We start from the raw sequence: 25,966 nt of genomic DNA, 5'->3' as shown, positions 1-25,966 counted from the left end.
TGGGCCTAAGCAACTGAGTAAATACTACCCAAAGAAAACAAACACACAAATCTCTTTTTGAACAAAAAGTATAATGTTTAAATATGTAAAAAAAATCTGAATTATGAGAACACTTGACACTTTAGCACACAATAATAGGTAGTTTACCATTGTAAGTTATTATATTAGAATCATTTCTTGAATACACAAAGAACCATTTCTGTAGAAAAATTACATTTTAAAAATATTGTAATAAAAGAACTGTGTTTTGGAATAGATTAGAGATGTTAAAACTGATCCATGTTATTTATAAGATGATCAGTTTTATTTAAAAAAAAATTGGCAGTATGAGTGGGGGAAGGCAAAGGTTCACCTCCCAATTAGAAAGATAGGGATTATGGTAATTAAGCAAGCTCAACATAAATACTGTATATTCACAGAATTCCTGTAACAGTATCAAAATTGAAACAATGGGAAATCTACATTTTTAATTATATTTCCAAAAGATTTAGTGCATTAACTTCTTTAAACTAACTGATGTCCATTAGAGACAAAAAAGAGAAGAGAAAAAAAAATGAGCATGTGTGTTTAAAGACCCTCCATGAAAAAGAACTCATAATTGTCCCAAATAACTTGAAACTTACAAAAGTAATTGGCACCCATCATTGCTTATCTCATGTTTAACAAAAAGCAGACTTTATTTTAAGGTTTTGATTCACCGGTATATTTCAAATAATTACACAACTGAAAATGACACGAAAAAAAGATGGGACCCTTAACCTAAAATTTTGTTGAACACCGTTTAGAGGTAATCACTGCAAACAAGCAAATCCTGGAGCTCTCAATGATACTTCTTTACCTGTCAACAAGTACTGTAGTCTGGCCCACTCTTCCTAAATAAACTGCTCCAGCTATGTCGGGTTTGAAGGGTTCCTTCTCCAGACTGCATGTTACGGTTCTTTCCATAGAAAGCTCATAGAAGGCAACTTCAGAATAGTCCAATGTTTTGTTCTTAGCCATTATTGGGTGCTTCTAGCTACGTGTTTTGGGTCATTTCATTATCCTGTTGGAGGATCCATGACCTTCAACTAAGACAGAGCTTTCTGACACTAGTTAGTACGTTTTGCTCCAGAATGTCTTGGTAAGTCTTAAGATTTCATTGTTCCCAGTACAGACTCAAGGCACCTTATGCCAGATGTGGCAAAGGAGCCCCAAAACAAAAGTCAGCCACCTCCATGTTTGCTGTTTTTATTTTATTTCTTGAATATTTTGTGTCTTCATCCATGGATACAGAGCTGATGTGGCTTGCCAAAAACTTCCAGTTGTGTCTTATCTGTCCAAAGGCCATTCTCCCAGAAGCATTGTAGCTTGTCAATGTGCATTACAGAAAATTCCAGTTTGGCTTTTTTATGTTCTTCTTTCAACAGTGGAGTCCTCGAAAAAGTGACACATGGTGCAATCAGACACTGATGGACCTTGACCATGGATTTCAGCTTGTATCTCCTTGGAAGTTGTCCTTGGCTGTTTGTCTACCATTCTCACTATCCTTCTACCAATTCTGGGGTTGATTTTCCTTTTGCAGCAAGGTCCCATCAGTCCTATGGACCGTAAACGTCGTAATACTATTTGCAGCTGTTGTCGTAGGAACATCAAGTTGCTTGGAGATGGTCTTATAGCCTTTGACTTGAACATGCTTGTCTATAATTTTCTTTCTGATCTCCTCAGACAACTCTCTCCTTTGCTTTACCTTGTCCATGTTCTACTTTTCTCCATTTAAATAGGCTGAATTACTGATTGCATGATTGGAGATATGTTAAATACTAATTAAAAAACAGCTAAGTTGAAAAATCACTTTAATGAAAATATTTTTGATCTTTTCTAAGGATATCAACAAATGTGTCCAGGCCATTTTACAATATCTTTACTTTACCTCTTTTCACACCTGCTTTGCAATACTCAATGACATATCAAAAGCATGGATGTATAAATGGGACAATTGCTTTTCGTTTAATCACTTCTTAGGAGACACACAGCACTTTTACAATGAGCTCAAGGGTACCAACAAATGTGTACACATCTGTAAGTGGCGCCCCATCAAGGGTTGTATTTTGTCTTGCCCTGGACACATTTGAAGTGATTAAGCTAATAAATAAATAAAATCTTAGAACTTAGACTACATATTATAAATACTGTAATATACTGCAGAAAATGAAGACAATGGTTAATTTAAGTGAAATGTTATTTTTAAACATTTTAAACATTTAAGAAAATGGGTATTTTTAACCCCTTGAATTAAATATGTTGCTTCCGTTTTCATCCTTCCCTTTACCATTTTTTACTTAATTACTTTTTCCTAACATTTTCTCACTATATCAGAACATGTTTATTTGTAAAATGTTCTTACATTCTTTGAAAGAAAAAAGTTCATCAATACTCAGTTTACATCTTTTCACATTATCATGCTAAAAAGGTAACACATATTCATAAGAAACTGTGAAATGCTCTATATCCATGTGCAATTTATTTGACATACCTTGTTATTCATGAAGGCCTTGAGACACTGAATAAGTTTATGCTGATTTCTTTTGTCAATTGGTTCTTGTCTGGAGATAAAATGATAAATAAATGAATAGATAGATAGATAGATAGATAGATAGATAGATAGATAGATAGATAGATAGATAGATAGATAGATAGATAGATAGATAGATAGATAGATAGATAGATAGATAGATAACTTACTGCTTTTTGTCCAGTAGCCTCTCCAAGATGTCCAGCAAAAGTCCCAGGCCTTCATGTCCAAAGTTATTTACCCAACTAGGCGAAAGAAAAAAATATGATATTAAAAGTCTTTAAATTACAGTAAACTCTATTTTGAGTATTTTGAATACTATTAACTTTTAAGTATTAACATAAACGGTGTAACAGACTCCATCTTATACTTTATTGGTTTAAGCACTGCTGTTTTTTTAAATAAATATAAACAAAAGTTATTAACGATACTATTCAAACTTTTCTCTATAGCTACATAACTCCAATTTAATAAAGTCACTTTATCAAATTCATTTAAATTGCATTCATTTCAGAGAATCTCTGCAAAAATAAATACAGTATATAATGTTGTATTAACCATGGAATTCCCCCTTATTACCACTGGTGATAACACTGATAAAAATGTGAATTAAAAAAAATGTCAAAAAAACAAAGAGGAAAACTAGTAGATAAAATATTTTATGTATGCTTTTATTGCCTTTGGATATTAGAAGAAGAATCATCTCTTCCAATTGCAAATTCTATCACTCAAATAAACCTATTACTAATTAGAAAATATATTCTTTTCAAACCTCAAGGGGAAAAGACATATCATTTCCAGTCCTATAAACATCAATCAAAATTAAGATTAACAGCAAGTACTGTATATTGAAAGCAACAAAAAATAACATTCTACTTTTGTAATGTAAGGAGAAATGAACTTTGCACACAGTTAATAAAGCAACTAAAAATATATTATTTAAATTCTATAATTACACTCTCATCAGTTAATGGATGCCTGTGTGTCAACATTTTTGCTTTCTAACTACAAAAAACTAAATTAGCAAATGTGGATGGTGAATTATATATTATGTACTTTCTCACATTATAGCTATTTCCCCCCATCTAAACACTTTTTGCAGTTAAAATAAATATTAGGAAAAAAAAATTCCAGTTTTTCTAAGAAAATGAAGGTAAAGGAAGTGTCAGGCATCTTTTTCACTATAAAATTACTAAATGAGAAGTAGCTTCATTCATTTGATTGATCATAAAAAAATGCATAAAAAACGTTAGTGTATGTATTTAGAAAGGATTATTATATACATCTATCAGAAGCACTCTTGAAATAAAATATGTGATTGATGAAGACCGGATTCCTTTTCAAAGAAAGTAAAACTTTTTTTGAGTTTGCTGGTTTTCTTTTATGGTTCGGTGTTTTTTTACCATCCACTTCATGAGCTAGAGAGGCAGCATTTAGGACTGTTAATACAAAATTAATAAACCTTTTTTCAGTAACCATTATTTGTACCATATCAACAGCTGTCTGTAAAATCAGACTTTTGGCAATTACATGTGGCTTACTGGATACCATTGGATTGGATCAGCTGTGGAATGGCCAAATGGGGGAGGCAGCTTGATGGCTGAGGTCTCCAGGACTCTAAACAAATCCAAATCATATTATGTGATATCATCTACTGTTAAATTCTGCTCCATATTTGTAAAATTTTTATTTTTTTTACTGTATTGAGGATTTGTTCTGTTCTGTGTATTGCATTGTATTGAGCTCCTTCTTTTTGACACCCACAGCATGCCCAACCTACCTGGAAAGAGGTCTCTTTTTGAACTGCCTTTCCCAAGGTTTCTTCCATTTTTTTCCCTACAAGGGTTTTTTTTGGGAGTTTTTCCTTGTCAAAAGGCAGGGTCTGTTAAAGCCCATTGCGGCACTTCTTGTGTGATTTTGGGCTATACAAAAATAAATTATATTGTACTGTATTAGATAAACTTTATTGGTGAGTAAAGGGCACCCGGCATTACACTTGATATACTAGAGCCAGTGCACCCAGGATTAATGAGGCAGCAAGAGTATTGTCTTTGAATTGATCGATGTGATACATATGATACGTTGCTACTATTTCTGTACTTTTTCTTTGGACTCTTTCCCTGTGTTTCCAGTTGTCAATAAAACACTTTTTATATATTTAAATAAATGATGTCATCCCTGGCGTTACATTGAATGTGGAGTTGGCTAAAGAATGACTTTTATGTTTCACAAAACATAATTTTTGATGATTATATCAATTGAAATGAAATATTACAGTCCTGTAACATTGCCATTCTATGACTGGCCAAATTGTTTTAAACAGCTGCACATACTTTTATAAGAATTGATCAAACTGAACAAATGACAGGTGACCATTTGCAGCATATTAGTATAGGGAGAAGGAGTAAACTTTTTCTTTATTACATTTAAAAGTGTGACTTAAACTGTGTGTTTAAGGACTTTTACAAACACATTTTATTCCTTTTCTATGTTATAAGCAAACCGTGCATTATTTTCAAATGCTTTTTTATTCAGATAAGAATTTGTATGAATTTTTTGATAATTAGTTTAAGCAAAAAATCTGAAAGACTCTGAGGCATTTTAAGTTCAGAATTTAAAGAATGCTACTGCATTACTTGGCTGTGCATACTTTTAGTGATAAGAGCTGTTACCACAAAGTATGTAAATAGTTTATTGCTTCACAAATGCTATTCACCACAAACCCTGTCTTCTGGGTGCAAGGTTGTGTGGGCACATACTGTGCTATAGCCTCCTGCTTCAGACATGGCTTCACAAAATCATTTCTCTCAGTTAGTTTTATAAGACAGAATCTTACATGCATGATCCCTAGCAAAAGAATTAGTTATATGAGGCTACCCCACACCAGGAGAAAGGCAAATACTTGGAGACAGGCAGGACTTAGATTTATGCAAACCAAACAAAAGGCAAAATCGCTTTTGAAAACAGGATCACACCTAAATATAGTATAAAAGATCAAATCAAATAGTTCATGAGAGAGGGAACTTAATCCAAGAATGCATTAAGTCACTGCCAGAACTTTATTTTAAGCAGAATCTGGACATACGCACACATATTCAGAGTGCTGCTAATTTTCATATGATTTGCAGAACTACAGGGTATTTCAGGTTGTATACTGTGGATTGCCACATTCAGTTTATTTTTTTTGTTTATGGCACTAGATATTTTAACTTAAAAAAAAACCAATTAAGGTGCCCCCTTCTTATTTGCTCTCTTCTGTCGCCAGGGCAGAAAAACCTAGCTTCTTTCTCAGTAAGGTAAATCAGAGAGGACATAGCCACAGTGACAGTCTTACCTGTGTCTAGGAACTACTGACAGAAAGTAGTGGTACTGGATGCAGGTGCACCAAATACAAATGTTGGTATGTATAAGATAGGCAAAGAAACATAGTAATAGCTGTGTGCCCATGGGAAAAGAATGTGTGCATTTGAAAAGGGGTTTATGTTTTAGGGAGAAGTTGCCCCAAAGCACTTCCATGATAAAATAGTTATCATTTATCCATTTACCTAGTATCTAATCAATTATCTAATTCTATTAATAGGTAATAAGTCCCAATATCTAATGTAGATAGTTTTTAAAACTAACATGGTTTTCACTTGATTAACATACCCCTCTGTGAGAAGAAGTACTTCTTTGTTTCACCCTTGTTAATTTTCCACCTCTGCCAAATTTTTCCTGTGGCAGCTGTTTCCTGTACTTTTCCCACTGTTTAACGTTCATAATGACTTTTATCTTTTAAAATTTGTTAACTGAAGAAGTTTTGTTGTTTGTCTTGGCTTCCATTGAAATTCTTTTTTTCTTCTGACCTTTGCAATAGATATTTTGATTTGTTGTTGCCTGTGATTTTTTTTTTTAATATACGGTCGGTCTAATCAGTAAAAGAAGTATTTACACCTACTTAGAAAGGCAAAACCATCTTATTTACACCATATTTTAATCCTGGTTGTAGAAGTGGATATCAGCTCCTGAAGATGGAGCACTAAAGCATAGAGCTGAAAAAAATCTCAGAAAAGAATATTTGATATATACTTGACTTTATTCCCAATTTAGAAGACAATTTCTTCTGCATATAAAATTGTCAGTAATTAGGAGGATAAATCTCCCACAGTGAACACTTTGTTTTTTAGACTTACAATTTTCATATTTGAGATTCTGTGATTTTTTTTCCCCACTGTTTGCTAAAGAGTATGCATATTTGCTCTACCAGATTTTTAAGTGATGAGGTGCTGTTCTTCATCTTTGCTTCTTTAATTACCTAAGTGTAATTTTGGTCTACTTAAATCGGCATGTTACTCTTGTGGTCATTGGAGCTGGTGCTAGCTTGCTAGGTCTTCAATTTCTTGAAGATCTCTAGGTACAGTCTCTAAAGCACAAAACTTTGAACTGAGATGTATAAATTTGACAGTTTTCACAAGTGAAGCCTTGATGAAGAACCATGACATCTGCTTTTAAATGCCTCTCTCCTGAATCTGGGCTTTTAGAGTGACCCTTTGTTTAACAGAGAAATGCAGATTTTTCATTTTGATTAAGCAGTACTTTTAACTTGGTGTCTATACCGCAAACAGCACAGCAAACTCTCAAATGTTTCTTATAGCATTGTGATGCTAACTACATCCCCCAATTACCAGCCAATCAGCTTTACCTGGCGGCTACAGCTCAGACAAGGAACCTTTTATGTCCCCTGAGTTGACTTTAAATTTAGGAACACCTACAGTAAATGGTTTGCCAGAGGGTGTCTGCAGTGCTGCATAATAGTGAAAGAAGACAATTTCCAAGGTGCCCATTGTGTTAGCAGTATTTCACTTGATGAAACTTGTCACCAAATTAATTAGATCAAAGATGGCAATGTTAAAAATTCATAAGATATCGACTGAATTCACTACCCAGCCCAACACAACATGATGATGTTCTTATATCACACTTACATTACATTTTGAGAAGTTAGCAAGGTACTGTATTTCATTATTTACCAAAACTTGTAATCACAAATCTCAAAAGAAAATAGAAAGTGTGCAATAGCTTTAAAGGAAACAAAGTTAAAAAGTTAAGGCAAAAATTTGACTTCTATAGCAAGATGGGTAAGTTCTTAAAAAACAGAGATATATCAAAAAGAAAAATGCTTAAAAGCACACAAAGATTACACTAAAAAGAAAAAGACAAAAAGGTCTAAACCTGAGGAAAATTTTAATTTATCCCAGTTTTAGATTTGCTCATACACATATACATACACACTACATTTTAGAACACCTCAGTTTTTTCAGTTTTAATGCAAATGCATACAGTTCAATGAAGGCATAGAACAAATAGACAATGTCAGATTTAAATAAGTCAAGGAATAATTAAGCATACAAAATTGTATTCAAATTTTTGATTCGTCAAAATAGCCACCTTTTGCTGATTTAATAGTCAAACTGTGGTAACTCTTTTGATTGAGACTGCCAGTCACTCTGTGCAAGATCACTAACTATGCCTCCAGCTAAAGAACCTCAGACCATCATACTTTCTCCTTCACGTTTGACAGTTGATGTCACAAACTGACGAACGATCCTTTCACCAACTCAATGGTGTATAAACAACCCTACATGATAAACCAAAGATTTAATATTTTGATTAATCAGTCCATAAGACTTTCTTCCAGTCCGCAGTAGTCTACAGTTGGTATTTCAAGGCCCTATTTTGTCCTTTAAGGAAAGGCTTTCTTACTGACACTCGCCCTGTCAAACCTGCAACACTAAGTCTCCTCTTCACAGTAGAAACTGAGACTCGCTTTTTCGATAACTGTTAAGTTGTGCTTGAAACGGTTGTGTTGTGAGGTGCCTAACACGCAAGCTGGTGATCCTCAGAATCTTGTCTTCTGATTGGGTTGTGAATCTACCAGATCTCTTCCTATCAGAGTTTCTTCCAGTTTCCAATCACCTTTTGATTGTGTAGGACATCATATTCACTGACACTTTGATTTTTCTGCAGATCTCCAAATGAAAGGCATACACTTCTAAGGATAATAATGTTCTGTCTCATTTAATTTGTTAATTGCTGTTTTCATGCCACTGTCACTGGAATTTACAACTTTCTACAGTATAATATTGTCCAAGTAGTACTTCAGAGGTTGCAATAACACAGTCTGTTCCAACTCTACTTTAAGAAAGACAGAGGACTTCTAAGTAATCAACAAAAGTTGGGACAACTGTACAAATCGTTTGACTCAACTTGCATGCCTTAATTTACTTTAATTGCTGCAGAACAACTCTAGATTGTAACCTGTTAGTTGTTCCCTGAATAAGGCCTGTTTGTAACATTCTGAAATTTCCTTTTTTTCAGTTTTTGCTAACTTAAACTTTAAACCTTTAAACTTAAATTTGAAAAAAAAAAAACTAACATGTTCTAAAACTTTTCACCAGTATATATATATATTGTGATGGACAACCGGCTACAGACTCCGGTCGCCACCCCCAGGCAGCTAGGAGGAGCCCTCCGGACCGCATGATGGTGCCCCGAGTTCCAGCAGGGCCTCATGGACTTTGTAGTTTCTATACACAGCCCTGCTGGATACCTTGGGGACCACCGGGAGTCGCTGTAGGGGGGCTAGTGGACTCTTGTGTGCCCTATAACCCGGGAGTGCGTCAGTATCACGTGTCCGGAAGAAACGATGTGCTCCTGGGGTGAAGAAGAGGACTGTATACCCTAACCCGGAAGGAAACGGACTTGTGGGTTTTGCCAGGAATCATTTCCAGGTATGGGGATATAAAAGGACTATGGGAAAGCCCAGACACTGAGCTGAGCTGGGAGGTAGGAGGGCGAAGTGTCTGGGCGAGGAGGATTGGTTTGTTTATTGAGAGAGTTGGTGATTTATATGAGTAGTGTGGTGTGGAGAGTGCTTTGTGCACGTAATAATAAAATAAATAATTATTGTACATTCACCTGGTCATCAGAGTGGTACCTGAGGGTTCAAGAGGTGGACAAACACCTCAACTGTTACAATATATATATATATATATATATATATATATACACATACATACAGTATGTGTGCGCGTGCGCGTGTGCGTGTGTGTGTGCATGTACATCTTTAGGGCCTTTCATAGTATTTGGGAAAAATACACATTTTTCCTTGATTTACCATTCTGCTTCACAGTTTAAAATTAAAAATCAAACAATTCCAACATGATTGAAGTGCACATTTCAGACTTTCATTTAATGGCATCTGTATATATTTTGGCCACACCATGTAGAACTTATGACACTTTTTCTACATAGTCTAGAAGGCAAAAAAATAGAGAGAACCGCAAATACCTTGATGTTTTACATAAGTAGACATCAAGATTTGTTGAACAGTATATCATATGTGGGACTCAGGAGGTGCTGGACAAAAAAACTGAAGTGATTTCAAAGGGCTCACAAGTAACTCTTACAAATACAAAAATGTGATCTTTCACTGTATGATGCTTTAGCATTTTGAATAAGACATGGAGGACTACTACCGTTCTCATTTGCAAGGTTAGGAGACAAGATAATGATGTGCAGTTTTAAAACAGAAAGCACACTCTATATTGTCTGTGTCTTTGTGATCCATTCACACTTCATTTTCTGTTTTTTTGTATACACACTTGTTTCATTTGTCCATTGTTTTCATGCACAAGCTTACTTCATTCAATAAAGCCATTCAGGGCAGCCAGATTGCTCAGCACAAAAAATTCTAAAGTTGATGTATTATGTAAAAGAAGCTTAAGGTCAAATCATTTTCCACAAATTTGCATGGAATAGTTACATAATTTATACAAATGATCTGATTTAATGTTAAAACTTGGTTTTGCTTTATATTTAATGAGAATTTTGAAACTGTGAAATTGCCCAAAAAATGTTTCACAATTTCTTGAAAAAGACTTGGCAAAAAATAAAAATCATGTGCTGCCAACATAAATCAAAATTTGTTCCATCATTACATGTTTTAATTAATAGTGGACATATTTTTAGAAGTACAGCACTAGTATACTTAGCCAGCATGTACATTCATTTTTTATCAGACCACACATATATGGATCAGGAGCATGTAATAAAAATAGGTTTGTCAATTTGTAATCAAAAGTAAAAATCTGTGTGAGGTCCTAGCTAGACAAGGGCATAGAACAGCTAATTCAACCAAGTGCTGCCAGTGGCATCAGTGGAAGAGTAAAAAAGGCAGCTGAGGATACAGAATCTGTGAGTGATTTTGATTGAATTTGAAAGATTCTGTAAAGATGTAGCGGTCATTCAATGGACAGAAACAGAAAAGCAGTAGGAGGGCATGGGGCAGTTAAGAAGGTTAGGTCAAAAAAAGATCACAGGGATCCTCCAAGTTTATTGTTTTGGTGGCACCACCTGTACCACTAGTAGCAGGAGAATGACTGCAGGAGAGAACAATTGTTCACAGCTGCAATAAAATTAAATAAAATAAATGACTTCCTTGAAAAGGCTCATTGAATCTTCTGGTGGTTTTTAGTAGCCATGTTTGTGCTAGTTGTCTGCTGTTCACCCAAATGTATTGTGTCTGTAATGGTGGCTGAATGCTTTTCATCAGGAATGTAAAAGTGGTGACTTTTAAGAATACATCTATAATAATAATATATCCAAAACACATACTTGTTTTTTAGGTTCAGTATGGAAGGAGTCAATTTGCTTTTGTGCAATGTTGCCAATTCAGGATTCTGATTGGTTGTTGTTAAAACGTTTACTGCTCTGTCAAAAAATATCAAAATCTCCTGCCTTCATTCTACTGTTTTAACTATTATTACTTGGCACAACTTGTAAGTTACACTTGAATTGGTTTTATTATTTTATAATATTATTGATTTGAAACTTTTGGTGCTTTGTCCTCCAGCAGAGGGTGCTGCAGCACATTCAGTACCCATTTTCCAATGACTGTGCTCTAGTTACTAAAAAAGAGCTGCCTCTCAAAACTTCCTCAGTAGTACTTGTTTCATGAACAAATCAAACATACAGCTAAACAGCAAGTACATGTCCATGAAAATTTCTACATAAATATCATTAGGCTTGTATTGACATACTAGCTGTGCTACCTGTCAAAGACTATGTTGAAACTTAAGTAATCAACATGGACCTTGGAATTAATGTTTGTTTCTATTATATGCCATTTGGGATGGGATTTCGTAAAAACAGTGTTAATGTTAGCAATGTGCCATCTATTGGAATGACAAACGCAATGCATTTTATTACTAAAAATATTTGTGATGTGCCATCTTCTGGAATGACAGAGACATAGCAAACGGACAGATACACAGATGTTTATCCTTTTATTATGGTGCATTATTATACAACTATGAGAAATCATCACTTTTATAACTCCACATAAAATATAATGTTTCTGTAAACAAGAATGTTTTCTAATTTTTAAATGACAGGGTCACTACTTGCTCCTTGCTGTGTCACCCATACAATATACTTGTCATATGCCTGTGAACATATCTGTTAATGCATCATTAAAATAGAAATTCGCCATCACAGATGCTATTCTGGCACCCTTGTGAAAAACGTCTTAATGGCAGATCCCCGCAAATATACAAAACCAGAGCAATGGTAATGCACATCTGACATAATACATAGCGTAACCAGTTTCTACTGGAGTGCTGTGTGAGACAGGCTTGTTCCAATCGGCAATCTTATTGGAAATCGATGATTGTTAACTTACATCACTGACGGACATTCCTTTGCTGATGATTTTAACCACGTGATTAAACACATCCATAAATGCCTTGTTTACATTAGGCACTTGTTTCCAGTTCTATATGGATAGACTGCAAACACATTGCATTCACGCTAGGAAATTTGACATGCTTTTTTAAAAAGAAAGAAACAAATCTAATAACATTTTCCCTGACAGAATACAAATTTGTGATTTCGCAGTCTCCTCTGTTGTGGGGTTCAACAAGGCAGGCACTCCAACTTGTATGCATTAAATCATTACTGATAATGAATACCACTAGAAAGAGCCATTAGCAGCATACTATAAAGTGAAGACAAGTGCATCAGGATGGATGGATGGATGGATGGATGGATGGATCAAGACTGGCAAGATAAAATCCTGCGTAGATAATTCAATGACCATAGCCACTGCCTAGTGCCCAAATATGTCACTCACATGTTTCTGCATTTATGAAAGACTGAGCCATTCATGCTACTAAAAAGAATAGACATGAGATTTAGAAAACCTGTGCTATCGCTGTTATGGTATTACTGTTGTTGGTACTGGCTACCAACAGTTTATCTAGTCTTTTGGAATATACAATCTCTCAGTGAGCCAGTGTATTTGGAAAGTAAGTTGTTCTCTCTGATCAGCTCTGCAGGAGTCGTACATCAGGCTCTCACAGGGTGAATGACTCAGTGCGACAATGCAATCAATGGGATGACACCTACTTTAACTCCAGGGTATATAACTGTTCATTTTCTGTACAGGTATGCCATTTTGGAAGAGTTGAAGATTGACATATGGGCTCAGATAAAAAAAAAAATACTTATGCTATAAAATGACACATCCGAGAGAATTTGCAAAGCAAACATAATTCACTCACATAAATAATTTGAAAGAGCTGTGGTAACAATGTGTTATACCAATAATTAATGGACAGTGAGAAAATTCATAAGTGCTTGTGTTCGCATCATTGGCTAAATCTACATACTCCACTGGATGAAGTACATCCAAATAACTATGTGAACTTGTTGTTTGCGAATCTCCCACAACAACCACCTTCCTGCTTAGTTAGCACAGCTTTGTTTAACACTAGAATCACCAGAGCCTACGAAAAAACTTCTGTGTAAACACATTGTTAAAACAGAAACGTTTGTCATATTTTAGTAGTAAATGACAAAATGTTTTGTGTCGTAGCAGTAAGATTTGCTGACTTGTAATCAAGAGTCCCCAGTTCGATCCCGTCTGCCTCCTGTGTTTGCCATTTTGAAAACACACACAAGGACCCGTCCTTCCTAAATTTACAACGTGTGTACCTGTTGCAATTCGCACACTTCTCTCTATACTGTGGTTTCTACTACACACCTGAAAGAGAGACAATATATGTGACATTCTGAAGAACTAATTTTATGAACTGAATAGTAACCAACCAGAAAACATCATTGCACTAATGCAATATCATTTGAAAATGAACAGTGTCAGATCGGGTGTGAATTTATGCTGGCGCTGTTACTAAGAGTCAGATCAGGAGGGGCGGGGTTGGGGGGTACAGTGTGATCATGATTCAGAGAATAAAACTGAAAAAATCTAACTTTTACAAGTACAATAAATGTATACCCAATGTCCCATATACAGCATTTGGACTTCAGGCTTCTCACATTATATAGTTTATGCCGACATTTTGTCATTTACTACTAAAATATGACAAACGTTTCTGTTTTAACAATGTGTTTACACAGATTATTGTGGAAACGGAACACACATGAAATGCATGTGTTCCAAATAACGATCTATTATTTCCACTCTAAAACTCCAGCACTTCACTCCCAGATAATCAATCAAGGCATGAGCTGGGAGAAGTTTGTGCACGGTCTGTGGCGGTGGGGGATGGAATAGCAGGCTGCTTGCTGCTTGTCTTAATTGGCACATTTACAGGACAAAAGACGCTGAGGGAGATGTGCGAACGGATTTAAGGTGGGCCGGATCTACAAGTTTTTTCGTAGGCTCTGGTAATTCTAGTGTTAAATCATTTTACTCACCATGCTCATGTGCTTTGAAGTCCAAGTATTGCCAAATAGACAAGGTTCATTTCTACTTAGCCACGGATTCACACATCTGTGTTTTTCTATATTAAACAAGATAGTTTAGTACCTTTAGTACCTTATTATAGTGCATGGCTATTAATGATGAGGACACTCTTTGGCCATATTGAAAATTACAGGAACTGCTGAAAAGCAATGTTGGCTCACTCCCCATTGCCCCCACACCCAACAACATTGTCTATCACCAGTGTTTAAGGGAACAATTGACAGACCAGAAAACATTAAACACCGTACAACCCTAGTGCAGGAAGTGAAAAAAAAATGCGGAAATTTGTGAGGGTCATTAAACCATGCTTAGTGCATTTCCTGTCTCAGTGTCTACATTGGCTATACTTTATACATATCTCTTCTACTTTCTCTGTATATACAACAAGAAAATAAATACAAAAATGGCAACAGATTTTCACAAAGAAAGTGGACCCCACTGTGATCTTGTGAGAAACAATGGGGTGTTGCTGAGTTGAGATTTTAAGGTATCCATAAGGTGTCCATTGGTTGGACAAGCATACTGAAGCCCATATCTTCCACTGATATTTTGTAAATATTTCTCTTTAACCAGCTGGGTTGTTTATTTTAGACCTGAACAAGGAAGCAACATATAGCATTTTTGAGTTAACGGTCAACACTAGTCAAAAATCCATGAATGCATACTACAAACAGCTATTTCTTGCAAGAGTTCTATAAGCCAAGACAATAATAATAATAATAATAAATTTTATTTATATTGCACTTTAAGACAAGATGTGTGGCACAAGCAATCTGTTCACTTGTAAGATTTGAAGATACTTGAAGGTGAGGGTGTTGTTCTTTTAGAACTGGGGTAAGCTGAGAAGCTGCTCCAAATTTTAGATGATATTAGTTGTATAATAAACCCACAAGGAATTATGTGGATTTGTTTTGTATATAAATTGTATTTTTAGACTGTGAGAGGATACAGGAGTCTTTGAGTTAACAAAAAAAAGGAAAAATAAAAAAGCTAATGGTGAGCAAGTAAAATTGATATATAGAGTGAAGCAGTTAACAAGCTGCATCCAAGAATGTTAACAGTTTAAATAAAACCCAGCTCCACTGTCAAAGAAAACAAACCATAAAATTCAAAACAAAAATTTTAATGAACACCCCAACAACACTAAATTGAAAGAAATGGAAACAAAACTTTTTTGTAATCTCTGCCTGCAGACTTCTCTTTGTTTAAAAGCAGCCATGAACAATTTCAGTGTGTAACAAGGAGCAAAATGTGTAAAATAGCTTTGTTTATATGGCACTGAAGATGTACCGATAATAAACAAAATGGAAAAATAAGTTAATCTGAAAACCTGTATTTCACAAACAGCCATTTACTTTTGTGAGGCTTTGTAATTTATTTATGTGCGAAGAACCCAGACAATCTTTTATTGTCTTGACATTCCAAATCTTTAAATGTTGATTCCAGCACAGCATGTGTCCAACAAGCACAAGAACAGAAAGGGAAATACACTAGGGTGAGTCAAAAAAGAATTATTACTGAATATGTGCATGTCAATTAAATGCATGCTTAAGGATTTTTTTCTTTCTTTTTTTTAATGGAGAAAACATGATTACCACTCATGACAAACCAAGGATAAATTAGACTGAAAAAGCTATTTATTCAGTGGTTGAAAATGAAAATGTTACCCAAAGTTCATGGAGAAGAAAAAAAATAACAATATGAATATATATGCAGACATGAACATTCAGTTTATCCTTTCAGGAGTGTACAGACCATTTCTGCATAATTTAGAAGAATTTCAATAGATCTGGCAGGGCAGCAGACAGCGGGCTGTGGTTTTAGCCTCTTGACTTAAAAGAATATATCTGTGTCAGAGTGATTCATGAGTATTCCTGAGCTGTACTAAGATATAGATTTGGTTTAACCCTCAATTGTCCAGAGATGCATTAAAATTGTCATAACACGTTTTGCACTATTTCTGAATAGCCCATTGTTAATCACTGGTGACACAGAAGTAAAGCTGAGTGCCACAAGAAAGAAAAGCATAATTATGCTTTATGGCTCACTACATATTCCAGTATATCTGCAGTGTTATAAAAAAAAAAGTAAGTGCACTCCCTTTTCAATTGTAACTTAAGGTTTTTTAATTTTTCCAACCAAAACATAATCCAAGAGTGAAAAAACACTTTATAATTTAGTATCTTGTACAACCACCACTGCCAGCATAAACTTGAATACTTAAAGCGACAATTTAAAAAGAAAAAAAAAGATGAATTGTCACTCTCTGTTACACACTGCATAATAATATTTGCTAATGTAGTAGATATTCATACAATAGACACGTACTGTTCATATTACATAAATTCAGCTTCCAGGTTATTAATCTTGTTTTGCAGTGACGATCAATAAGCCACAAGGAATATCACTTAAGGTAGTGTTAAGGTAGTATTATCTACATCTGCATGATCTGGCAAACTAATTACTTCTATTACAGACGTGGTAACAGCTTTATGGAGACTAGACATATGGAGAACAGCACTCTGCTTGAAATTCATATGTCACTGCCAACATTTATTACTGGGTGCAGCGATGATGGAACAGGAAGCTACGTGAAACAAGAGGTTATGCTTAAACTGAATGTTTCACTTGTGAAGTCACATACTGTGTGCTGATTTTGTCTCAATATTAAAACACTATAAAAAGGAAAAGAAAAAGAATTTATTAAAACATACTTTTACATAACAGAAAGCCAACATAAAACTTACTGAAAATGTAGTTCAGCAGATGGATTCCAAGAACAGTTTCTAAAATTATATGTAAATATAAGTGAATATTTAACTTCTACAACAGTGTCAGTTGAAAGGAATTTGATTTGGTGAAGGTCAACCACAAAAAAAAAAAATACCCTAAGTTCTTGTCAATAAGCCGCGGCTTATCTAAGGAAAAAAGTTGTGAAAATGAAAAAATAGAATATCGGCTTATACATAAGTCCGGCTTATACATCCATCGCGGGGGTTGCGTTCCAGAACCACCCGCGAAATAAGAATATCCGCGAAGTAGAAACCATATGTTTATATGGTTATTTTTATATTGTCATGCTTGGGTCACAGATTTGCGCAGAAACACAGGAGGTTGTAGAGAGACAGGAACGTTATTCAAACACTGCAAACAAACATTTGTCTCTTTTTCAAAAGTTTAAACTGTGCTCCATGACAAGACAGAGATGACAGTTCCGTCTCACAATTAAAAGAATGCAAACATATCTTCCTCTTCAAAGCAGTGAAGCAAACAAATCAATATGTCTGTTTGGCTTTTAAGTATGCGAAGCACCGCGGCACAAAGCTGTTGAAGGCGGCAGCTCACACCCCCTCCGTCAGGAGCAGACAAAGAAAGGGAGAGGGAGAGTTTGTTTTTCAGTCAAAAATCAATACGTGCCCTTCGAGCTTTTAAGTATGCGAAGCACTGTGCAGCATGTCTTTTCAGGAATCAGCTTTACAAAAGATAGCAACGTGAAGATAATCTTTCAGCATTTTTAGACGAGCGTCCGTATCGTCTAGGTGTGCAAACAGCCCCCCTGCTCAATCCCCATACGTCAGGATCACAGATAGTCAGCGCAAGAGAGAGAGAACAGTAAGCCGGGTAGCTTCTCAGCCATCTGCCAAAAGCGTCCCTTGTATGAAATCAACTGGGCAAACCAACTGAGGAAGCATGTACCAGAAATTAAAAGACCCATTGTCCGCAGAAATCCGCGATATATATTTAAATATGCTTACATATAAAATCACAATTTAAATGACCGCTACGCGCTCGTGTTGACTCAGAGCAGAAAGAACGCGCTCCGGCCGCTCCAACCGCGCCATGCGGGGAGTGAGAGAGACGGCAATATCTCACACTCTCTCCCCCTTAAAGAAATTAAATGGGCGCGAGTGCAATATCTCACACTCTCTCCCCCCTTAAAGAAATTAAATGGGCGCGAGTGAGACCACTGACCTCCCTCCCTTCTATTAGTTATAGGTTATAGTACGTTCGGCTTATCCATGAGTCCGGCTTATCTATGATACGATTTTATTTTAAAAATTCGTATGATTTTTGGTCTCCGGCTAATACATGAGTCCGGCTTATAGACAAGAACTTAGGGTACAAACATATAAAATATTGCTAACAGTAATCATCTCTCACTAGCAGATCTCAAATAACGAAATAAAAAAAGAACACAGTCAAATACTACTGACACTTTAGATTAAGACGTTAGGTTCATGTGGTGCACAACTAGTGGGTATGGACTACAGTGATCCCTCGCTATATCGCGCTTCGCCTTTCGCGGCTTCACTCCATCGCGGATTTTATATGTAAGCATATTTAAATATATATCGCGGATTTTTCGCTGCTTCGCGGGTTTCTGCGGACAATAGGTCTTTTAATTTCTGGTACATGCTTCCTCAGTTGGTTTGCCCAGTTGATTTCATACAAGGGACGCTATTGGCAGATGGCTGAGAAGCTATCCAGCTTACTTTCTCTCTCTCTCTCTCTCTTGCGCTGAGTAGGGGGGTGTGAGCAGGGGGGCTGTGTGCGGCTGCTTCCTGAAGGACATGCTGCACGGAGCTTCGCATACTTAAAAGCTCAAAGGGCACGTATTGATTTTTTTTTATCTGTCTCTCTCTGTCTCTCTGTCTCTCTCTCTCTCTCTCTCTCTCTTCCTGCTCCTGACAGAGGGGGTGTGAGCTGCCGCCTTCAACAGCTTTGTACCGGCGGTGCTTCGCATACTTAAAAGCCAAAAAGCCCTATTGATTTTTTTTTTGACTGCTTGCTTTGCACTCCTTTGAAAAGGAAGATATGTTTGCATTCTTTTAATTGTGAGACAGAACTGTCATCTCTGTCTTGTCATGGAGCACAGTTTAAACTTTTGAAAAAGAGACAAATGTTTGTTTGCAGTGTTTGAATAACGTTCCTGTCTCTCTACAACCTCCTGTGTTTCTGCGCAAATCTGTGACCCAAGCATGACATTCTAAAAATAACCATATAAACATATGGTTTCTACTTCGCGGATTTTCCTATTTCGCGGGTGGCTCTGGAACGCAACCCCCGCGATGGAGGAGGGATTACTGTATTATGAAATGTTCATTTCCCAGTCTTCGCTGACCTGAGCAGTGTTCTACACATACAGAAAGTACACAGAAAGTAAGTGGGGTGTGAAGGATCAAGAAAGATCCTAATACCATTATGTTTCTGTTTGAGAAAAAGATGACTGAATTCACAGATGGAACACTGTGCAAAATGATTTTAAAAGTGGTACAAAGCACTCTCTTTAGCCATTTCCTTTTCTTTCAGAACAGAGACTGTGATGAAGAAGGTAAAAATAATGGACCTAGATGTACTTCAGTGGCTTAGAGTTGTTGCCCTTTATGTTTCTCCCTTCCTGTTACCAAAAACCATCTAATGTCCACTAAGGGTAAGAACTGACCCATGTGTAGCAGGGGATATGAGATAATTGTGTTTAAGTCAGAGTTGTCATGAAACTCCAGTAAAACTGCATCATCTATGCAAATTATTATGTATCTACATGCACTAGCCTAGAAGCTACCTGAATGCCATCACTACAGTTGACACCTCACTGTAGATGTCTTTAGAACATAAATTATTATGGACATCCATTTTTCTGCTGAAGTGAGAATTTAAAAATGTCTGTGAAAATAGAAGCTAGCTGACTGGCACAGGGTTTTCAAAAGGGTTGTGTGGTATACATGGACAGAAAAAGTACCAAAAAAACACAAATTGGAAAACAGTATGGTGCCAGCATTTTGGTACCTGAAGTAAACATCACCTTTCCTCTCAGTCCCCTCGACCCCCACTTCCCATAACACTCGCTATTGCAGTTGTGGAAAACTGTTTTGTAGGCTTTACGAAAGGAAACTGCACACTTTAACATGATTAGGACTTCACAGAGGACAAAATGCCCCCTTCCCTATTGCTTTAATGCGATTGGTACTTCACAGTTATCAAGAGAGAAGCGGTACATAGTGTGGTAAGACAGTGTGGTGTACCACAGAGACAAGCAATTGTAGGTCGCACCAAGTAGGATGGACTACTGTAAGACAGGGGGTTTTGAAGTTACCTGATACTTGCTTCAGAACCGTTTTAGTACTGGTACTAAGGTCTGAAAATTGATATCGATACCAAAGTCAATGTTTTTGTACCAGTCAAATACTAGTTGTCATCCACATACTCACATTCACATCAGGCCAGTTTGTAATCACCAATCAAACCAACGCTTCATGGATCTGGGAGGAAAACTGAAGTACTCATAGGAAAACCCTACACAAACAAACACAATAATATGCAAACTTCATAAGGCCAACAGTTGGCCGCAGAAGGTAATTTCTCTCAGCAGATGAAAGGGCCTGGATTTAACTCCAGAGAAACTTAAAACTGCTATGGTCCTGCCAGGGTTGTTGCCCTGATTATTTCTTGTTTATTTAGGTTCTGTTTTATTATTTAAACACTAGCTGTGTAAGCCCATGCTGTAAAAAGCCCGGGGTCATACAAACTATTGAAATCGTCAGAAAAAAAATTGAAATGTAGAGATGTCAGGTACAGTAATTGAAAGGAATTACTCTGGGCATCTCTCTCCTAGGAGGTTTTGTTTTGCTGGCGTACTCACATTGCTTGTGCATTAGCGGCTAAGCGAGTTTGTTTCCTCAGGGGTGGAGCCCTTAACCGGACTCCACCTCTCACTTCTGGACCAGACAGACAAACAGACACACTTCCACGCGTAGACATTTATATATAAGATTATTTTGCATATTTTGTTATTACTTCTGTTTTTGATTTTTCTTCTCTTTGTATTTATGTCATATTATGGTTTTTAATAGTATAATGAAAATTACTTTGCCATACTGTATTAAACTGGATGGTTTAGTTTTACTTATCCACCTGTCTCCTTAAAGTGAAAGCTAAAAAGGCATGGTCAGGTGACTACGCAGCTGGAGGAGGGGAATTTCCCAGCAGTACGAAAGATCTGGGGCCTCATGTATAACGCCGTGCGTACAACTCACACTATAACATGGCGTAAGCACAAAAGCGGGAATGTGCATACGCCCAGAAAAATCCAGATGCAGGAATCTGTGCGCACGCAAACTTTCACGTTCTTCCACTACATAAATCCCGATCAGCGTGGAAAGTAACGCACGTGCACGCGCCTTCTGTTCCGCCCCAACTCCTCTCAGAATTATGCCTCTTTGAATATGCAAATCGATATAAATAGCCTTCTGTGAAAAGACAATGGGAAAAGCACGGGGGAAAATATAAGAATTTCAGCGAATACCAAGTGGAGGCAAAGGAAAAACATACTATTTGTTGGTATAAACAGTGGTATAATCAACAAAAGAAAGTTGATCGAGTGACATAGTGTCGGAGAAACTCGAAAGCTCAAGTTCACAAAGTTGCACAGTGCCCGAAATAAAAAAGAAATCACATATCAAAGTCGCCGTGAAAAGGCGAGTCGTAGCCCACCGTCTGAGTGTCATGATGAAAGCTTATTAGGGTACAGACAAAAAAAATAGGCACACAGTGGGAAAAAAGCACGAAATGTCAACTTTAATCTTGAAATTTCTACTTTAATCACGTAGTTTATTTTGCCATTAAAGTAGAACATCATAGACTTCATCTTAAAATCGTTTAATTTACTAGTTTCTCAAATCCCATTGTAACTAAAGTGGCATGTTAAATGCTTTGTTCTGTATTTGATCTTCTATGTGCTCTATGTGTGTGAATCATTACCTGCTTCTTAAACGGGCTTTCTCTTTCTCCGACAGGACACATAATCCATTATATTCGTGATATTACAGCTCTCTGAATAATTAAAATACTGAGATGTATACGTGATATCTTTTTCATGATGATATGAGTTAAAGCATGTTATTAAACATGGGAACACGGTGGCGCAGTTCTTGTTCATGTCTCATGCAAGAGGCTTGCTGCGCCATGCGCGACCTTCAATGAAATAATTTATCACAGCAGTACTGTCTCTTTCAAACGTACTAACCTCCAATTCCTGTCATTACTTTTCTTGCTCCAAAAACCAATCGCCACACAATCAGCTATGTAACAGACGTGAAGCCATTTGTAAGCTTAAAACGCCGATTCTTCAAAACTTTTAAGGAACATTGAAATATCTTCGTAGTACATGTTTAATTATTCTATCCATCTATCCTTCCAGTGTCGCGTCAGCACCAGCAAGAATACAACGCAATGCAGAAACAATCCCTGAACTAGCTAGTGCTGCGGCACCGTGTCCTCACATGTTTAATTATTAACAGTACAGATTATTTAAATGAAGTTAAAGTTTTATCTGTATAATATAATCAACATATTTTGCTGCATTTCATCTTAAAAATGATATCGTCATCATATGTAAATACGCGCTTTATAAAGTGGTGCAGGTTGTGCAATATTATAACTGTAATGCAAGTTTACAGTGAGGTGATTGTACTTATAAGTACAAACAGTTCTACAAGGAGCACTTGATGGACTGATTGAATGCGTTTATAGTTCTTGTGATGAAACTTTTTCTAAACCGCGAAGTCCATACAGGGAAGTCTCTGAAGCGTTTGGCCATGGCTCAGGCAGCGTCTGCTTCATGCTGTATACCGATAATTCTTTTTCCAATCAGCTGCTGCTGTGATTCCCCACTCAGATACAGTGATATAAACACTCCGAGTGGTGCAGTGAGAGTAATATGGAAAAAGATGATCTGCTTTGGCAACCCTTAACGGGAGCAGCTGAAAGAAGAAGAAGATGCAGTGAGAGTTACAAAGCTAAAGCAGTTAAGGTATTTGGAATACTATGGCTATTCCCTGGACCATTATATTGCTGCAGGTTAATTACAATCAGATACATTACACTAATAAACAATATGCAGTTAATTTCAGTGTATTTATAAAGCCGCGTCAGGAATGTGGATCTAAGAAAGAAAGGGTGACCACACAGGAACAGTAGCACTGCTTTGACGCTGGGTGCCGCCAGTCTGCAAAACCGAGCGGAGAAATTGCGTACGCCATGGTATGAGGTACCGTGGAAATGTGCGTGGCTTTACACCAAGTTTAGGTTTTATACATCGCGATTTGAGCGTGGAAACGTTCGTACGCAACATTTCTGTGCGTACGCACCGTTTATACATGAGGCCCCTGGTCTCTTCTCCTGGTCTCAGTCTCACAGCAGCTTTGGCATTGTTGACTTTGATTTCTGATTTTCACTTCACTTTGCTTTTGATGTTTAGCTTTCCTAGCTTTAGATCCCTGCATTTCATTTAAGGTACTGTTTCTTGGTTTGTGGATTATTGGACTAGTTTGCTTTTAGGTTTGCTTTAGTGGCAAACCTGTTTTCATTCTATTTTTGATTCTGCTTTGTTTTTTGTAATCCTTTTTGGAACTCTTTAATAATATCTTTAAATTTTAAAAGTAATTTCCTTTGTTTTTGCTTGGAGGTTGTTTGTCAGTTTTTGTCTCACGCTCCAAACTTAAAAGTCTGAACCCCATTTTGGGTCTGTATGGGCCTTGAAGCCTGCCCGTTGAGTTTTAGGTTTAGGGTTCTGGAGTGAGACTGATTTCTGAGGCTGGCCAGTGAATTCTTGGGCAGGCATTTTGCTTATTTTGAGTCCTTTTCAGCCCTTTTTGCATTCTAGACATTACCCTGATATCTGAGCACCAAATCTGGTTTAAATCAAAGCACAAATGTCTTCCTCACAGCTTAAGGGGTTGATTAACTCATTAGTCAGATCATAGAGAAACTTAGCACCTCCATCATTGAATTCAGCCACATTTCAGTTGAGCAGAGCACAGTGCAATTGGCATAATCCATCTTTGAGCAGATAAGTAGAGACAGTTAATTTATTTTATTTAGTAAAGAATGGACATTGGACATAAAAGGCTTGGTCACCATAAGTGGAGTAGTCCTTTTAAAAATGTTTGCTCCACTACCTCATTTCCTTCTCTAATTACTGCATTATGATGGAAGTACGTACCATATATTCTAGGTAAGTAAAGGCTAACTATTAATTTAAAACATTTTCTTCATCAAGAATATAGCACAGATTGAAGTTAGTAAGGGTCAAATTTCAAATCAATTCCAGAAAGGATTTAATTGAAAAGAGAACTATAGATAAATAGAATAGACTACTTACTACCATAGAGGGAACACATGCAAATCAAACTGACCAGAATTTGCAAATGTTATGATGACCTGTACTGTGGCAAAAAGCTAAGTCCTCTTGTGTAAGGAAAATGAAATGCAGTAGGAATCAGGATAATTGAGCAAGCAAAGTGATTTATAATCTGGTAGTAACACAATCATTAATTTGCAGAGAAAACTTGAAGAAGTATAAAAAGTAATAACCTAATACGATCTTTTCACCCAGTTAAAGTCTTTTTAAGACAGACTTTTTGAAAAAGAACTTTTTTCATTTCATTCTTTTTTTTTAATCTCAAAACATCTGTGCTTCACTTCCCAACTGCATGCAAGACTTTTGTACTAGGTTAAAAAGTTAAATGTAAAATTTGAATCATTTATGCTCAAGCGCAGGTGCTGGAAAAGATATGATTAGCCTTGAGGTTAACAGATGGAGGCATAAAATGAAATGCCTGGCTAGCTTAAAATATCACTGGTCACAGAAAATCTGAATCCTTCAGCAACTGCCAGAAGTAAGACAGCATGAGCACCAGGCTTAACACAGACTGCACTGGCAACATAACATTGCTTCAATGAATTCACACAGAGCCTGTTGAGTCCTATGTGCAGGGAGTGTACAACTGACACACACTGAAATTTCAAATGTATAAGCTCATTAGGCTAACAAATTTAGTTAGTTAAAAGCATAAAAATTTAAATCAGTATGAATGGCAGGCTGCAGATACAAAACACAGTTGGATTACGTGAAACATCTAAACAGATTTATTCCAGACAACAGTGTTTTTTTTACAAAGAGCAATTGTTTCATTCAAGCCCCATTCTTCGGCAGAAGTGCATAGGTTGTAATTGAATATGGGCTGAAATGTTAAACATTATGATGTATTTTTTTAGCATTACCCACTCTGGAAATATGTGCTGTAGCATATAGTCGTAACTGTGATTTTATAGGTTTATTAGCTTTGTTACCCACCTACAACTAAGACATTTCATAAGATAATGAGCCTCAGTTATAGTACCATCAGTAAATAAGATGTATTAGAAGCACTACGTAACTACTGTAAGTACTTTTCTGTATACTCCATTTGTAGTGTTTTTATTAAAGGCTGATATCATTGGCAGGCAGTGTGCCATAATGGTTACGGCTTTGGACCTAGGACTTCAAACCCTAAGGTTGTGGTTTTAATTCCTGCTATTGACACTGATACAATTCTATTTCAAATGTTGTTGTTATATTTCAGCCAGGGTCCCAATTCTTTATTTTATGACTTCTTTGTTCATTTTTGTGTCTTTTGTTTATATAAATTTTAGTTCTGTTTATATTTCTTTTTCATTTTATTTGACTGTGCCTATGTACCTATGCCTGTATTTCCTTCAGAGTGTTTTGTGGATGGTCTCCCAGGAGGTAAAGCCTCCTGCCCATCACTTCAAGGAACTTGCCTCAGCCC

The 25,966-nt window shown here is 36.5% G+C and overlaps 1 protein-coding gene across 6 annotated transcripts in view; it reads right to left on the bottom strand.

Moving 5' to 3' along the window:
• Nucleotides 1-25,966, bottom strand: part of diaph2 (diaphanous-related formin 2) — a 1,308,662-nt gene that overhangs the window by 926,195 nt on the left and 356,501 nt on the right. For all 6 annotated transcript variants that reach the window (XM_028815924.2, XM_051935345.1, XM_051935346.1 and 3 more), the window contains 2 exons: nucleotides 2,722-2,796; nucleotides 2,513-2,582 (listed from right to left, as the gene is read on the bottom strand). In XM_028815924.2, coding sequence (XP_028671757.2) covers nucleotides 2,513-2,582; nucleotides 2,722-2,796 — 145 coding nt within the window. The remainder of the gene's footprint in view (nucleotides 1-2,512; nucleotides 2,583-2,721; nucleotides 2,797-25,966) is intronic.

This window comes from Erpetoichthys calabaricus, chromosome 12 (assembly GCF_900747795.2).
Source record: "Erpetoichthys calabaricus chromosome 12, fErpCal1.3, whole genome shotgun sequence".
Taxonomy (NCBI): domain Eukaryota; kingdom Metazoa; phylum Chordata; class Cladistia; order Polypteriformes; family Polypteridae; genus Erpetoichthys; species Erpetoichthys calabaricus.
Note: the sequence above shows the minus strand (reverse complement) of the source record. Positions and strands in the feature narration are given on the sequence as shown.